Source organism: Chionomys nivalis, chromosome 6, assembly GCF_950005125.1.
Source record: "Chionomys nivalis chromosome 6, mChiNiv1.1, whole genome shotgun sequence".
Classification (NCBI taxonomy): domain Eukaryota; kingdom Metazoa; phylum Chordata; class Mammalia; order Rodentia; family Cricetidae; genus Chionomys; species Chionomys nivalis.
The window spans coordinates 68,302,433-68,320,445 of record NC_080091.1 but is presented as its reverse complement, the minus strand read 5'-3'; the positions used below and the strand labels follow the sequence as shown (position 1 = coordinate 68,320,445).

Below are 18,013 nucleotides of genomic sequence, written 5' to 3'. Positions count from 1 at the left end.
TACCACCAGACACCCGGTCCCCACTGTGGTCGTCCTGTTTTGTCTGACAAAGTATCTGCTTCATTTGCTTCCAAAGAATGTTCCTCAGTCCCCACTTCTGAGACACAGGATCCTTCTGTGTGACAGGCCGTCTTCTCGCCAAAGCCTTTGCTTTAGAGGGATGTCTTCCCAAGAGAAAGTGATGGAGGATGCTTAGAATGTACCAGAATTCAAGGATGCATAAGCCATCATTTATAAATGGACACTTGCTACCAGTAGATCTAGCAAGAAAAAATTGGAGCAAATTCAGGACAAAACCTTGCATAAATCAGTTTTTACAAACGAAGGGATGGGATTCTAAGATGAGGAGGAAAAAAAAAGAGCCTGTAACTATTCCTGCAGTGTAATAAATTTAGAGCCTCTCCCCAAAACCCGGCAGATCAGAACTCTCTTAACGCTTACTCGAGGAACACTTGTCTGGTGGGAATATAATTTGAGCATATTGGCTGGGAGCTGAAGCCTAGTGGGTTAACTAGTCCATCTGTGGGTGGGTGGAAAATAGCAAGCAGGGATTCTGATTCCCTTTAGACATCAGAGCCAAGTAGGACTCAGATTCGGCAGGCGCGCTGAATGCCCCTCCCCAGCCCATTTCCCCTCTTCCTTTCTTATCTTCTTTGCCCCTCAGGATCCTCTTCCCCCCCAAGCCTTCATTCATGTGTTATTTTGACATCCCCTAGAATTTCTGAAGATGAAATATAAAAAGGAGCGGGCCATTGCTAACTGTGTTCACTATCGTCAGAAGGCTTACATGGCACCCCTGCAGTGTGGGAGACAGACATGGAGTGGACAAATGTGGTCTTGTCACTGAGGAGCCTAGATCAGTTTTGAACCTTCTTCTCTTGGGGAATTTGCAGTTTAAGCCCTAACTACCTCCATATCCTAATCTATACAGAAAGAAAACCCTCTTAAACTTGGAGCACAAATTTGTTTTCTGAGAGCTTTGAAAATAATTATTCCAGTTTTGCCCCTTTCCCGGAATTTCAGCTCAGTCGCCTAATATTGTATTATACTATTCACTGTTTTGAATTTTTTAAATAAAATGACACTTTCTGCACGTTTATCCCTGCAGATGGGATCCGCAAATACCCCTGCCTCTTTCCTGCCAGTAACTGAGTGACTTTGAAAGAATTTGGGGCTGTCAGTGCCACTCTTTCATGGCTGGGAAAGAGAAGCCAAGCTGTTGTGTTCCCACTTTTTCCTGGAGAATCTTGACTTTTCTCCCTTGACCTAGAATTGTACATGCTGGGAGAGGAGGTGCAGATCAAAGAATTAAAAACGTGGAATGAAATGGATGGACGGTTGTTGCTTGGTTTGGGTAGACTCCTGTATATATTTAAGAGTTGTGGTGAATTAGGCTGAACCCATCGCTTATAATTGTAATATCTGGCAAATGCTGAGACTGGGGATTGTGGAGGAAGAACGAGTGATAACTTAGAAAGCTGTATTCCAGCAGTGCGATGTCGTAGAGCAAGCACGCCACAAGTCGGGATTGAAAAGACTACTTCAGATGGCAGCGGCTTTGGCTTAACCTGTGAGAGCACGAAGCAGCTCCCTTAGGAGTTGTTTCTCTCCTCAGTGACTGGATTGCTACTCATTTTCTTGCTCTTCCATGAACAAATTAGGATCTGCTGCTGATAATTCAAGGCTCTAAGATAGCGGGACTTTCTGTAATAGAAATGGTTCCACTTCACACAGCAGCTTGGAAGCAGCATCCGGATGGCTTTGCTGCCCCCGTCTACTGTCCTCAGGTGGAATCTTCTTTTAGGGTTCAGAGCAATCATGCTGTTTCAGGCAGCAACATGTGCCTGCCGGATCCTGTGTCCAACCAAGGTTTCTATTGATGTGGAGAAAGATGTTAGAGATGGATAAACACATTTCAGTGTCTGCTATGAGTTGCTTATATTTTCTTAAAAAATTTATACTTAATCAGATACAGTGTACAGCTTTAACTGTCATTTACTGCCTTTCCACAGCTGGCACTATGCCCCATATACTAATTTCCTTGTTGTTGTGTTATGGTCCTCCATGGTTCCTTTTTGATGAACTTTCTTCACTAGGTAAATAAGACTTTGTAAAGTTTTTGAGGAAATAATTAAAGCTCTTATTGCCAGGCATGGTAGTATCTGCCTTTAATCATAGCACTCAGGAGACAGCAGCAAGTTAGGAATTCAAACCCAGCCTGGTCTACCTAGTGAGTCCAGACCAGCCAAGGCTGCATAGCGAGACCCATCCAAAGAAGGGAAAGAAGGAAGGAAAGAGGGAGGGAGGAAGGGAAGGGAAGGGAAGGAAGAAAGATGAAACAAAGAAAGAAAAAAATTCATCACATTTAAGCCTAGCTTGAACAACATCACAAGACCAATTCTCAAGAAAACAAAATAAAAATAAGGAAATGGGGTTTGAGGAGAAGAGACGAGGGAGGGAGGGAGGGAGGGAGGGAGGGAGGGAGAGAAAGAAAGAAAGAAAAAGAGGAGATTACATGTCTTTTTAACTCTGTGGCTCTATTCTCTCTTATTAATTGGAATATTTGTATGCCTCTATGTATGGCACTTAATTCTATTGTGGAGGGGAATAAATATCTCATACGAGCCAGGTGTAGTGGCAAATGCCGTTAATCACCTTAAATCCCAGTACTCCAGCACTTGGAAGTCAGGAACAGGCAGGTTGCTGTGAGTTCAAGATCAACCTTTACATGGTGAGTTTCTGCACAGCCAGTGTATCACATAGTGAAGATGCTGGTTTTAAAAATTAAAATTCAGAAAAGAAATTTGTAAACCTCTCACGATGATTCCTATAAATGTGTTTTTGAAGCTTCATCTCAGAAAAGCACTTTTTCGTGTGTGTGCTCCTCTTCATCCATACTCAAAAATCCAGTGTTTACATCAAATATTAAAGGCTGTCCAACAAGCCTCTGGCAGCCTGAAAGATTCATTTTGGTGCCGCTGGGTTCTTGAACAGGCATGTTACTCACCTTTAGAATTCACTCAGCGCATAGAGTAACTTCCTTAGCATTGCTAAAGTTGTTTCTTTACTTAGGAAATATTTTTTTGCCTTTGATCCCAGCACTTGAGATGCAGAGGCAGGCAGGACTCTGGATTTGAGGCCAGCCTGGTCTGCCATGTGAATTTCAGGACAGCCAGGGCTACTCAGGAAAACCCTGTCTTAAAAATCAAAAGAAAGGAAGGAAGAAAAAATAGCAATAATATTTGCTTCACCTTTGTGCCACGTTTTGTGGGTCAGAAGAGATGGTATTGGGCACAGCACGTAGAAGGGGCTGTTCTGCAGTGGAAGAGCAGAAGCACAGTACATTAGAAGCACAGTAGACACATTTGAATTTTTGACGTTTCAATGCTATAATGTTCCCACATGTAGACCTTGATTTAAAGACCATGGCGCCATGGCAACTTCCCCATTCAATGTGCTGTTGAAAGGGCAACTGTTATCAAATTTGCTTCCATTTCCAAGATTCTCAAGAGTCATCATTTATTCTAATACTTAGCAACGTTCAAGTTGATATACTCTAGTGTGGCATGGGAAGACTCAAGGTGCAGCTTGGTTGTAGAGGGCTTGCCTAGTGTGACTGATGCCCCAGGCTCCATCTCCAACACTGTCAGGGCGAGATTTATCATTTCTAAACTTTCATGAGACTGGATGGATGATGTTATCTAGTTTGCCTGATTTAAAGAAAAATTGCCCCTTTTTAATTGGGGGAGAAAGCAAGGCTTGTCTGCGGCCGTCTTTCAGAGATCTTGTTTTCATGAAGGAGCACACTGTTTGGAATATTTCCTCAACTTCAGTGGGAAAGTCCTCTCCTATAAATATCTGCATACGTCAGACACTTTAAAAATCTTCCTAGTATGTGTTTGAAGGAAAATATGCAGAAGCGTGAGGGACGTTAGCACTCCCAAACTGTCATGGGAGAACTCCACTGAGCTTAGGGGACAGTTTCCCCAAAGCTGTGATGGATTAACTACGGTCTCAACTGTGTCTTGTAAGTTGATATCAAGAAATGATAAGTCTTGAAACTGTTTGGAGGAACTTTTCTCTCTCGTCAGTGGCTGCTGGGTCCGCAGGATTCTGGGGAGACAGACACTCTGGGGTTCATTCCCTGCCATGGCCAGGATTTCTGTCAAGCCCTTTGACTAAAGATAAGCAGCAACTTGTCCAACTATTGGCTATCAACTGCTTGGAGCACTCCATCAGGCTATAATTGGCAATTCGCCTCAGAGTCCTGGCTCTGTGCTATTGTCTTCGGATGCTGATGGTGGCTGCTGGAGGAAATAAGAGTCTTTATGGCCTCCATGCTGATAGTAGAGATCTGGGTCCAAAAATATAAAAAAGAACAGGGGATGAAGATAGAAATTAGACAGGCCACTCTGCAGCCTGAAAACATTTGAAGGGATGTGGATACATCTCAGTTGGTGGCATGCTGGGCTAACATGGCAGAGGCCTTGGGTTGACTCCCTGGTACCACTATAACCTGGGGTGCTGGCACACAGACCTGTAAACCCCAGTAGTGTAGAGTGGCAGCAAGAAAGGTCTTGGCCATCCTGGGCTGCACGGAACTGTATCTCAAGACAACAAATGCTTTTAAAGCTAAATTAAAATTTTGTGGTTTGGATTGGATAATCTGGCTCAACCAAGAAAAGAAAATGTAGAAGGAGCTGCGGGCTGCATTCCTGCCACCCGGCTCCTGGCCGCCTGGCTAGCTTATGCCCCGAAATAACAACACACAAACTGTATTCATTTAAACACTGCCTGGCCCATTAGTTCTAGCCTCTTATCGGCTAATTCTCACATCTTGATTAACCCATTTCTAATAATCTGTGTAGCACCATGAGGTGATGGCTTACTGAAGATTCAGCATGTCTGACCTGGAGGCTGGCTCCATGGCATCTGACACAGAGAGGAGAGGCCTGGCGATTGCCTCACTTCCCTCTTCCTCCCAGCATTCTGTTCTGTCTACTCCACCCACCTAAGGGCTGGCCTATCAAATGGCCAAGGCAGTTTCTTTATTAACCAATGAAATCAACACAAAACAGAAGACTCACCTTCATCAAGAAAATAGCAATGGTTACAACCAAGACCTTGGAGAACAGAAAATTTGCTTCTTTAAAAATGGGAGCAGTGAATAAATTGTTCATCTGATCTTTGAAAATATAAACCATGACCTTCAGATTTGTCCTTTGCATACAGAATAGATGGTAAGCCTCTAACCCTGGACAGTCACTTTCCTGCATTGGTGGCATAACTGGCTTTTCCAGTCCCCTGCCCCTTCCACTTGCTCTTCTGTCTGCCAGGAAGGTCGTCCCTTCCCATTTAAGAAGAATGTGCTTCCTTGGAGATATTGCAGACCATCCTGTTTAGAGAGCTCACCTGGTCCGTGGCGACCCTGCTTCTCAGTTTGCCTCTGATTCATTGCAGGGTCCTCCTTTCCCTTCTGGATGTTGATGGGTGTTAACAGGAAGTTCTTGATGCTAAAAAAAGGATGGAAGAATGACTTTCTTTGGTGTTTGTCTTTCATTCTGTAGCCAACGGTTAGAGAGTGTATCTTAGTGTTCCTATTGCTGTGCTATACACCGTGGCCAAAAGCAACTAGGGGAGGAAAAGGTTTGCCTCTTATACTTCCATATAATAGTCTATTGTCTAAGGGAGTCATGACAGGAACTGGAGGCAGGAGATGATGCAGAGGCTATGGAGGAATACTGCTTACTGGTTTGCCCCTCATGGCTTGCTCAGCCTGCTTTCTTGACCAGATGGCAGCATCTGCAGGGAGCTGGCCCTCCCATATCAATCATCAATAAAAATGTCCCACAGGCATGTCCACAGGCCAGTCTGATAGGATCATTTTCTCAGTTGAGGTTTCCTTTTCCCAGATGACTCTAGCTTGTGTCATGTTGACATAAAACTAGCCAGCATAGCACATTTGATAGAGAGTAATGACTGCCCTTTCTGTTTTCCTTGACTAGTAGTTCTCAAAAGCCTAGGGTTCTGGAATAAGCATGGGGACTGTTAGAGCTGTTAATTCTTGCTCCTCCTCCCACCTGGGCCAAAAACTCTGGGCACAGCCCTGGGACACCAAGTAACCTGGATGTGAGGACTCTGGCCTTCTATCCCATGGGCAGCGTCCTGTCTTTCATAATCGTATCTGTGCCCTGGCACAGAGCCTGGCTCAGGCTAGACAGGAAATGCTTGTGGAATCCTTCCATCCATCTTCCCTCACCACCACGTACACTGGAAGCCCTGGGCACACAGTGGTAGCAAATGCCATTCTAAGACCTCGGGGAAACGGACTGTGCTCAGCAGGGCAGACCGTGCTAAATATAGACTCCCAGCTCTCCCTTCCATGCTTCCTCCACCCTCTGTGTAGGAGGGGCTGTTTCCAGCCGCTGGCCATGCTAATTTGTTTTTCTTTGTCCCCTGAGTTTCAGAAAGAAAGGGTGACAAGAATTAAGTGTGCTCCTCGCCCTACAGGTCTCTAGGGTTGACCAGACCCTACAGGAAGCCAGGGGGAGCTATGTGGAGTTAGGCATTAGTGCCAGTGCCTGAGGTGTCTGGAATGGGTGGGTCCTTGCTGCTCATAAATGGGCTTCTTGTTCCCATGTGAAGCGTATTACTCTTGGCCCAAGAGGGACTTTGTGGAGCCATCAGCCTTGCTGTGTTTACTCTTTGACTTCCAGTCCCTATTTCCTGTTGCTTTATAAAAATTAAATAAATAAAATGAAAACAAAGGAGGGCCATGGACTCATTCTGAAAAGAGAGACCTGTGACTTTTCAGCTCTTACCCCAATATGTCTCCTCTCAGCTTTGGTGAGCTTTGGTGAAGGCAGGAGACTGAGAACTAGGAGAAAGCATCTTAGGTACAAGATCGAGTGGGAGAGAATCAAGGCGAAGCATGACAGGCATCAGTTTTGTGGCGTGCCTGACGGTGGGGTTTCTTCTTCGCTTCCAGTAGGATGCACCATCTGGAATGACTGGGCCACATTACCAGGCTGGATTAGGGAGGCAGGCATGTAAAGGAGGAAGAACAGTCATGTCTATGGACCCAGAATGCTGGGTGGTGGGGGCTCCAGGCCAGCATCCATGGAGAATGTTGGTGTTATCGCTCAGTTTTGGCAGATAGGCTGCTTGCCTCATAATCTCATCCCTGTACCATTGTTTTATTTCTCTGCTGATCCTTTTATTTTATTTTATTGCCCTCCTCTCCGTGCTGTCAGTGCTGGTGGGTTTTGTTTTGTTTTTTCAGGTCTCTGAAAAAGTGATCCTATTCTGTATCCGGACACGCTTTATTTCTTTGGTTTAAATCCATCAACTGTCTCCTGCAAGCCTTAGAAATGGGATAACAATTCTGCCTCCTTCTTCGAGCAACTGTGGACAAGCCCTGTGTCCCTGTAGTGAAGGGCACACGATCCGCACCCAGCCAGCACCAGTGTCCTTTTTAATCCTCTTAGCATCTGTAGCGCACAGCAACGCAATGCCGGAAAGGCCCGGATCTGCATTTGCCTTCTAGCAGGATCGCCTGGAGAATTAAATGCAGTTGAGCCAGATCTTACATAGTGGACAGGCAGGACCTTTTCACCAACAAGGACTGCAGAGTCACAGAAGGAGGAAGCCAAAAAAAACCAATACAGACACAAAGCAACTGTCTTGATTTGGGGTTGATTTGTGTTCAAGAGAAACTTAAGCGAAGGGTAGCATTGTGTTAATGATAGTTTAAACGGCACATGTTTGTTTAAAAGTGATGAAGTGATTTTTCTGGTTGGCAAGAGAGATGGAGAGAGATAGACAGATGGACATTTGGAGGACAAGAGGGTGTCTTGTGACAGAGGATGGCTGCAGGGCAGGCCTTGTCCCAAACTGGCCTTGCTGGAGTGAGCTGGAGTGATTTTCACGGAAAAGTCTCCAGATTATCTTCATTTTTATCCTTTTTCTTGCAACCATGGTGGCCATTTAACCTTGTGATTTCTGTACTGGGCATTTTCCTTTGTACTGAAGTGGGGGAGCTTTAGTGGGTTGGATATCTTCCTATATTGCGGATGTATTCCTGTCCTGGGCAGCTGCTGCAATGACCTGTGTTTTACTGATAAATATCTGACATTCTAAGGAGCCATCTGGTTAGTCCAGGGCCATTCAGATAGTGAATCCCTAGGGGATTCCCGCTCATTCCCAGGCCAGGCTGTATAAAGCCACTGCTGGGTTCCTTGAATGCTCTGTACTTGTTGGAGCCATCAAGACTCTTGAATGAACCTCTTGTTTTTTTGCTTGTATCATCTTTGTACACATTGAAAATATCCTGCTCTGGCTAACTAACGTGCATGCTTGTGTGTATGTGTGTCTGTCTGTCTGTCTGTCTGTCTGTCTGTCTGTGTGTGGTGTGTATGTATGTGTCACAGTGAGCATGTGGAGGTCAGAAGACCTCCAGGGAGCTTCCACTCTGCCCTCTCAGTGCTGAGATTGCAAGCACACCCTGCCACACCCACCTTTTATGTGACTTCTTCAGATCATGCTTGGCTGGCAAACACTGCACCAAACTGAGCCGTCTCTCCAGCCTCTGTTTCTTTACTTGTGAAAAATATGCATTCAGAAATACAGATTAAGTATATAGATTAATATATAATTATAAAGGAACCTTCTATCTCACCAGCGATGAAATTTGTTAGACTATGGAAGACCAAAAGTACGCCCTTTTCTGATCAAAACCAACACCTTACCGCACCCCACCGTACACACTTCTGGCCGTTGTTCATCAGTCTGTATTTTTATTTTGTATATGGTAATTGTGTGTTTGCATTTTTGACAGTTTAAACAATTTATTTCTATCACTAAATAATGAATGGTTGGACTTGTTCTGAGTGGGAATGTGGTAAATATAGCATCCTTTGTCTTCTTCCTTTTCTTCAGTGGCGTGCTATGACCTTTGTATTCTTGTACACAGCTGTACTTGACTCGTTTTTATTAGTTGTTTATGCTTTTGTAATTTTCTCATTCTTCTGTAAAAGGAGGTCTGAGTTGTTTTGAGTTGGGGGTCATTGTAATGTGCTGCTGTGGTCTGCATACCTAATATGTATGTGTGTGTTCTCTAGGACAGATTCCAGGTGTGGAATTGCTGGGTCGTGATGTAGCAATAACATCTTCATTAATTAATGATAGTCTTGTTTGCAGCATGCTTATGTTAAAATCCCGCTCCAGTGTATACAGGTCTACATGATGTATGCACGTTCTCTTTGGTTGGCCCAGCTGCCCTCTCATGTAGTGCTTTCTAGCGTTTGCCAAGCCGACGACGGTGTGAGAATGTTGTGCTGCAGCCTGCCATACTGAAACCGCTCTGGAAACTTTCTGTGTGTTCTGCCACTCTGACTCTTTCACCGTCTTTCTTTGAGACCCTCGCAGTTGATTCTTAGTTCCAGTTCTAAAAGTGGGAAGCCGACAGGATCCCATGATGCACCTTTGCATTCTAATGCTGGCTCTAACACCAAGATCACCGTGGCATATGACCTACCCAAGGGAAAACAATGTCTCTAATATCGATGGCTGTTAGGCTACTCCCACTGGAAGCTAAGAATATCCCATTGTGCTCTCGAACCTCCCAGCAGATCTAACAAAGCGTGTGTGATTCCTCAGTGGCTTTCATCCACAAATGTGGACCCTGCGGATATGGCTGTAGAAGACTGGATGTATCTCAGTTGACCTGTGAGGACAGTCATATATGCCATCAAAGGAAGTAGGACTTTGATCCTAAATGAATGTTAGTGGTCTGTTTTGTGACGACAGTGTCCAGAACTCATTTCTTCAGAATTCCTCTTTTGTTAGATGCCAGGTTTGCTATTGGAAAACCTAATTCATTCAGTAATTTCTTCCTTTCTTCATTCATTCACCCATCTACCCATCCAGCCATCCTCCCGCTATTGAATACCTGTTTTGGGGGTGTGAGAAATGGGCTGATGGATGAGATGGACATGATGTCTCCCTGCCCTCTTGTGCTTAGCCTTCACACTATGGGGTGCTTCTGGACAGGATGCTGGAACTGTGGATGTTGGACGTTTGCCCACTTTTCCCACCATCATCATTGTCATCTATTTTTAGCAACAGAATAAGCCCCCCCCCTTCAAATATTTTTTTTCTAACACGATCTCAGCAGAAATCTAAAAATACAAACCAGGTTAAAGAAAAATGTTTTGTCTTTGGTTCAACACAGAACAGCTCAAGTCCTGCCATCTAGTGCAAAGTTCCTCTCACATAGTCTAGGTAGCACCATGGCTTAAGAGCCAGGGACCTTACCCCCGTCCTTGGTCTGCCGTGACTTCATACTCCGATGTGCGTGACTGTTCCTCACTCTCAAGTATAATGCACAGACCTCATGAACCACGGAGGTAGGAACGGCGCCCTTTTCATCCCTTTCCCATTTTTGTCCCTGATCTCTGTGTCTGGGACCCATAAATGAGACCCTATAAGGGCGCTCGCATACTCCAGATCTCTCCAACCTAAGTTCCCTGCATTTTACCCTCCCTGCCCCAGCTGAGATGCTAACAATGAAGGGATCTCAGAAACAACCCATGTAATCCCCAAGAGGTGTAATGGAACGGGGACTAGAAACACATCTGATTAGAGTTGTTTCTGCAAATTTTGTTAACTTGGAATCGCATACTCATGCTTCATTTTCCTGTGGATAGAGGGCAATGCTTCCACCATAATTCCAGACTGGTGGCAGTTTTGCCTCTGGCAAGCTGAGATGCTGGGGCACCAGCAACAATGTGGATATACATCCGTGCCCATGGACTTACCCAGCCTCTTTGTTTGGCTTCTCTCTTTCTTCTCTCCTGTAACAGCTTTGGTAATGTGTGCCCACATTACACAGTGATGTTGTATTGAACAAGACCCACATGTGGTCTCACTGGGAATGGAGTAAAACATTCCGCCTTTTTGTACGCTTGTGTAGTCCTTAGAATAGAACAGTGCTCAGATCTAGAGCCCAAATGGTCAGCCTGCCCACACGGACTCCGTTAGCTCTGTGACTTCCCCACGATCTTTCCATTTCTGAATTTCTCGCTCTACTTCTTTTCTCTTGTACATTTTAATCCCTTTATCATTCAACTCAAGGACAAAAATGAAAAAAAAATAACAAATGCTTACTCAATAGACAGGGAAAGTACTGGGGTGGGTTAAGTGTGCCAGGAATTGTCCAGTGGGGAAACTCTCTTTGGCACCCATTGTGCTTAAGGGTTATTTATTGAATCGGAATGCCTTTGGACCCTGCAGACGCTTGCCCGTTGGGCACACTCCCCGCCGTTCTGTAGGGCCTCTCACTCCCACCTACTCTGGCGTCCCACCTGCAAAGCCAGTCTGGTCCTCTGGTGAATCCCACAGCTATTTATTTCAGTTTGCTTTTCCTAAAAGTGTGCAATTCAGAGTCCCGGAGGCCTGAAAAAGACACTGCTCCTTTGTGGGTGTTTCGATGCAAACACAGCGCTTATCTATAGAAAGTGGTTGCAGAAATTTAGACTTATGGCCAGGAAGGATGTGTCATGCCAACCAGTCATCCTTCCGGATTGACAGTGGGATCCTGTAGGCTCCGTATATAAACGTGTGGAGTTTGCCTGCATGGTTGGTTGTGAATCTTAGAGCTTTGGCTTGGGGCTCTTGGAGGTAAGGGGTGGCTTGGAAAAGAGGTCTTTGTGCCTGTCTTCATAGATGGCAAACAGCCTTTCCAGCTCTTTCTGTTCCCTTCCTTATTACCCTTTTGTACCACACTTTATAGGCAGGTTCTTCTCAGTTGAACATAGATGTTTCTGTTTCTGGGATTTTCCTGACTGTTGGAAGCTTCCTTTTCTCTTTTAATAAAATTCTCTTTTTCTTCCATTTCTCAGCAGATATCTGGAGTGATCACTCATTTCAGACGGATCCAGACTTACCGCCTGGCTGGAAAAGAATCAGTGACATTGCTGGGACCTACTACTGGCACATCCCAACAGGAACGACTCAGTGGGAACGGCCTGTCTCCATCCCAGTGGACATCCAGGGTTCTAGGAAAGACTCTCTTAGCTCTGTGACGTCATCTCCCACCCCAGAGAACGAGGTAAAGCTTAGTAGATGTAACTCAGTTTCCCTTTAGACTAACCGCCCCTGCCCCGACATGTCACTGAGGGAAGCCTTTTGAAGGCCATGCATGTTGTATTTGAAAGCTCAGCAATGCAGCCTCTTAGAGAATAATGTTAATGTCTGTCGTTCGGGGCTATTTTCACTCTTAATAGATTCTGGTCTCTTGACACCCCATCCTAGGTACCAAAATAAGAGGATCTGATTAATGGGAAGTGGTTAAGTTTCCCTAGGGCTCACGGAGGCTGCAATTTACTCTGCAGGTACCATTGCATGGTGCTGGATCCATGAAATATTTACGCATAGAAGAACATCTCTTGGCTAGACGTGTTATAATTACCACGTATCTTATTAGGCTTGGGTTCATTTGCTAGCATGCAGAAGATGTCTTGCAGGAATAACCCTTGAGAGCACTTAAATGCTTAATTCCTATTTAAGGAGAAAAAAAAAGAGATGTGTTTATTTAGCAGAAGTGACATTATTTTGGAAATAATTAGCAGCGTAAATTCCGGGTATCCCTGAGGAAGAAATCAGGATGTTTAAACAAAGAATTGAGGCCTTAAAAAATTTCCTTGTGATATCCATTCATGTAATGATTCCTGCAGCAAATATATTCCTAGTAATAGCACGCTCAAGAGAATTATCACCAGGGAGGTCACAACCATATGACAGCTCACTTCATTCATTCATTCATTCATTCATTCATTGTTTATTGCTATTGATGACTACTCTAGCAGGCTCTCTTTTCTGCCCTCTCCCCTTTCTTCTGATGATAAAACTTTCTTCTTTAAACAAGCCCGTTTTTTTTTCATTTTGAGAAGTGAGTGCCTTTGAACTCTACCCCTAACTGGCCAAACTGTCCCGCCCCCGCCACTCCTGTCATCCGTCCTGCCTTTTAAAGTAGCCTGCATCTCGTTCCTGACTTTTCTGATTGGTGACTGGTTCTTCTCTGGGAGGCAGTAAGACTGGTATTGTACCCAGCTTTCTGTTTTAGGGGGCTTGGACGTCTCTTTCCCAGCCCTATCTCCGGTTGTCCATCTTTAGACAGAAGGGTTGGCATTAGGTGTGCTGTGTTTGGTAGACGAGAGCCTCGGCTGCTTTGGGCTCTGCCCTGGTCATCAGGCAAGTGATTCAGCGCGAGTGAACCACGTAGGATTTTGCTGTTTAGCACTAGATGATTTTGATAGCTTCCATTGAAGCCTAATAGTTCTACATCCTTAGCAACTTCTCAACAGTGACTTATTCACCCTGTGTTAGGTGTGAGTGATAAAAGTAAGCCAGTGCAGTGCTAGCCTTCAACAGGTGTGATGTGAAGGTGTCTGCATCCTGCCCCATCTCAGACATACCCTGGACTTGAACTCTCCACTGCAGATGGGCTCCCTGATGCAGAGTTAGCCGGTATGTGCCTCTGATCTTGCTGTAATAGGCTGAGTTATTCTATCCTAATTGTTCGGTTGCGTTCGACAGTAGAGAGCCCACAACCAGGAAAGTCCATTACAGGTGGGAAAGCTAAGACACAGAGCTAGCAGGGACACACAGCAGCACCCAGAGCCTTGGAATCCCTGGCCAGGATTCTTCTCAATGTCTGTGGCTTTAGGTTTTCAATGTCCTCTGCCTCCTGTTGCCCCTAAAGTCGGGAGGTTGAACTAACTCAAGACTCACTCCCTATTCCAGGTGCTTTGTGCCCTCCATACTTAAAAGAAAGTAAGTCCTTCTTTGTGCCTGCCTGGGGGCGTCTAAGGAGTGTAATCTGAGATTGTGTGTATTGGATTTTTATGTCTTTGATTAACACAGTAAAGCTTCATTTCAGTGTTGTCTGTAAATGTCTTAGGAATGTAGTAGGACTGGGCAGCTGGCACTGGGTAAAACTGTCAAGGAGTAGACGGTCTCTCTCATCCCTGAGGCTCTTGGAGCTCACTCTTGCCTGTCCTTTCCCATTCTGTGTCTGCTTCCTCCCCCCACCCACTGTCCAGGGCCCCTTCCTAGGCTCCATAGGACTTAGCTCAGCCTCCTTGTTGCTTATGAAGAATTGTTGGGTCTGAACGGGTACCTAGTGTTAGAGCACTTAACCAGCATGCACAGGGAGCTGGGTTCTGCCCCAACACTGCGAGGGACATTAGAGTAGTGTTTTATAAAAACTGTGCTTGACCCTTCTAGGACTCTGCCATGGCGGAGAAGGTGGCCTCTGAGAACCAGGAGTTGAGTGGCCATGTCGGTAGTGGTACTGGTCCCCTGACTACTCTGCATTCTGCCCTCTCTTGCTTCCATGTGTGCTTACTATGTAGTTTTCCCCCTCAGTGGAACTGTTTTTTAAATGAATGGTTTTAGAAGTTTCAGACAGGCAGTGACTGACTCATACTCAGCCTTTGTTTGGTTGTTTGCAGACTTATTTGTTTATGTTTTTACTCTAATGCTGGGGATCCAACCCAGAACCTCATGCCCGGTAGGCAAACGCATTACCACTACCATTTTGTTGAATATTTACTGGTTCACACATTCATTTGTCCGCTAGATACATCCATTCTGGTACCTCACATAGCTACTAAGCTGCATTCACCAGGCCACCAGCCCTTTGATGGACAGACATTTCTCAGATGAGTAGCTAGCTGTTCCTCAGTTGAACCTTTGGGTTGTTTGCTTCATGCCCAGTTTCCCCCATACGTGAGGCATCTGCTAAGTCAGACGTCCCCTGCAGACTGCAGAGGCCAGTGCGTTGTCACTACAGGAGCAAAGGGGTGAGCAGACAGAAAGGAGATGAAATTGGGGGAGGCAGCCTGCCACATAATATACCCAGGGCATGGGAACCTTGAGGGTTACCCCACACCACGGGCCCCAAGAGGGTGCACATGTGTTCAGGGCCCGGCCGAGGTCTCGTCCCATTATTCCCCCAAAACACACACCTGTCACCAAGGGTGGTTGTTGATGGAGGAGGGTCATCTTTCTATCTGTTGCTTTCATTGGTTAATTAATAAAGAAACTGCTTGGCCTCTGATAGAGTAGAATTTAGATAGGTGGAGTAAACAGTACAGAAGGCTGGGAGAAAGAAGCCTAGTCGGTGAGTCGCCATGATTCTCGTACTCCAGACAGATGCAGGTTAAGATCTTTCCTGGTAAGCCAGCTCGTGGTGCTACACAGAATATGAAAAATGGGTTAGATCAATATGTAAGAACTAGCCAATAAGAGGTTAAAACTAATGGGCCAGGCAGTGTTTAAAAGCATACAGTCTCCATGTAATTATTTCGGGACATAAGCTAGCCACGCGGGCGGCCGAGTGCCGGGGACGCAGCCCTGCTGCTCCAAATTACAACAGAGTGGTGCCCAATGTGGGGCACCAAAATGTGGCGGCGTAAATGAATGCAGACAGATTATAAAGATATATACAGCTTTAATAAGGAAATAGACTTACAGGACCACAGGTTGCCATGGAGAACAGGAAAAGCGGAGCAAAAAAAAAAGGGGGGGCTGCTGGAATCACGCCCGGCAGATTTATCAGCAAACATTAGCCCAAGGCGAACACGCCCCCAATGGGTGGGGCTATATCCCTATAGGTTGTCACTCGTTTTAATGTGACACAGAAAAGTTTAGTGGCTTTTATAAGATAACCGAGCTAGTATTGGCAGAGTCAACCTTGAACTTTGAACCATTGCCCTCTGCTCCCACCCGGGACTGGACACACTATATTAGGAAGTGTGGAGATTCTCAGATCTCCACATCTCACCCACAGGGAGGACTGTGTGACATGCAGAGCCATCCAGAAAATGATTCCTTAATAATGTCGTCCCAGGTGCCGATGGCAGTGGAAGAGAAATGACTATTTCTCCGGCGCCAGCTCTTTGATCCCTAAATAGAATCTATTTCAACTAATTTCAAAACATGAGGAAAAAAAAGAGCAGAATGTTGAGAGAGAGAGAGAGAGCGGTAGCTTGTAATGTGTCCTATCAGAAATGCATATTTTCACTGAGCTTTCTCGTGAGCTGGCTGGAAAAGAAAAATCAGATAAATAAGCGCCAAATCTGTTGACGGCACAGAAACTTGAGGACCGCAGGCTTCCTTACAGTTTGAAAATTTTACATCTCGCTTTCCAAAGTTCACCCGGGAAGTGTGAAGCACATCAAATAATGTTTCCGTTTCCAGCGCACGTGCCAGCCGGTATTTCTGAAAGTTCATCAAACTGGCCGGGAAGTATTTGCTACTGAATATTGGCCCACATCACTGTTCCTCCCCTCCCCTCCCCAACCATTTACTTGTTCCAAATTACCTCTGAAATTGTGTGGATGTGGAATTTTAAAAAGAGGGGAGGGGCGTACAAGATATATTTTATGAATAGCTCTTGGCCTGGGGCCAAGATTTGCTTAGAATCTTTCTGTAGAGATTGCCAGGGTTTCTTAAGAAGTGTGGAGAGTGGGACCCTCAGAGGAGACCTTGTCTCCTTAAGTCTCTCTGCTTGCTAACGTGCTTGTGACCTAACACACTTGATAACCTGAACAGTTGTCAGCCCCAGGGAGAGTACAATGTCCATCCTCGAAACCTAGGTATTTCCATGTGTCCCTGGAGTAAGGTTGCCACATCAAAGGACCATTTTGTCATCTCACCAAATAACACAGCCCAGTCAAGTGAGTATGACAGCTAAGAGCGGGAAAGAACCTCAGAGGTGGGCCTTGTAGATGCCAGGGCAGCATCTCCCAGCCTGTGAGCTGAGGGCGGGTTCCTAGGCCTTTCGTTGGTTCTGTGCTCCAGATACAGAGTGCTACAGAGATTTGTAATGAGCAGAAACGTATTGCCTCGTAGGCTGGGGTCCGGGTTTGAGAAACTGCATCTGATGAGAGCCTTCTTGCGGCTGCCTCATCCTCCGAGCAAAGAGGAGACCAGAGGATAGACTGGGACTGTTAAGTTTGAGCACATTGGTGGTTAGCATTAATCCCCCAGCGTGGAGCTGATGACCTCACCCCTCCATTAGTCCCTATCCTATCCCCAACACTGCTACACTTGGGATTATTTCCCAAACAGGGTTTTAAAAGGACCCATCTCAGCCATAGTACATGGTTAAGACGGCTTCCTCCTAAGGCTTTCCAGCCCCTGAGAATTCATTCTCAGGAACACACTGCTGGCATTTTGAAGAAGGACCTTTTCCAGCTGAAGGTCACTGGTCTGTTTCTCTTTGATTTCTGGAGTTGTTAGCATCATATTTGGAGCAGTGGATGCTGCACCCTGAGCATCATATTTGGAGCAGTGGATGCTGCACCCTGAGCATCATATTTGGAGCAATGGATGCTGCACCCTGAGCATCATATTTGGAGCAATGGATGCTGCACCCTGAGCATCATATTTGGAGCAGTGGATGCTGCACCCTGAGTATCATATTTGGAGCAGTGGATGCTGCATCCTGAGCATCATATTTGGAGCAGTGGATGCTGCACCCTGAGCATCATATTTGGAGCAGTGGATGCTGTACCCTGAGCATCATATTTGGAGCAATGAATGCTGCACCCTGAGCATCATGTTTGGAGCAGTGGATGCTGCACCCTGAGCATCATATTTGGAGCAGTGGATGCTGCACCCTGAGCAGGGCCAGGATAAGGACTGGGAGGCAGTCCAGCTACAACTCTACCCCAGGACATCTCGTGGCCATGCCAGACTTTAGCAACTCTACCTAGAAGGTTCCCAGGCGGGTTGCTGCTTACAGAAGAGGTTCTCTTTCCATTTCCTCTCATCCTATCTTGTGTCACTTCCTACCTGAAACATATGTCTCACCTCCTGTTTCCTTTTTGCTGCCTTCTCTTTGCACCTCCTCCCACCATCGCATCCCCATCTTTTCCATTCTACACTGCAGACGGAAGTAACTGTAGGCTTTCTGTTGAGCCAGAGACCCTCTGGTGGGTTTTTT

General features: G+C 45.7%; 1 protein-coding gene across 10 annotated transcripts in view; it reads left to right on the top strand.

Moving 5' to 3' along the window:
* Apbb2 (amyloid beta precursor protein binding family B member 2) overlaps positions 1–18,013 on the top strand; it is a 311,966-nt gene that overhangs the window by 201,785 nt on the left and 92,168 nt on the right. For 6 of the 10 annotated variants that reach the window (XM_057771508.1, XM_057771507.1, XM_057771503.1 and 3 more), the window contains exon 6: positions 11,901–12,109. In XM_057771508.1, coding sequence (XP_057627491.1) covers positions 11,901–12,109 — 209 coding nt within the window. The remainder of the gene's footprint in view (positions 1–11,900; positions 12,110–18,013) is intronic. The other 4 variants (XM_057771510.1, XM_057771509.1, XM_057771505.1 and 1 more) reach the window with 1 other exon arrangement.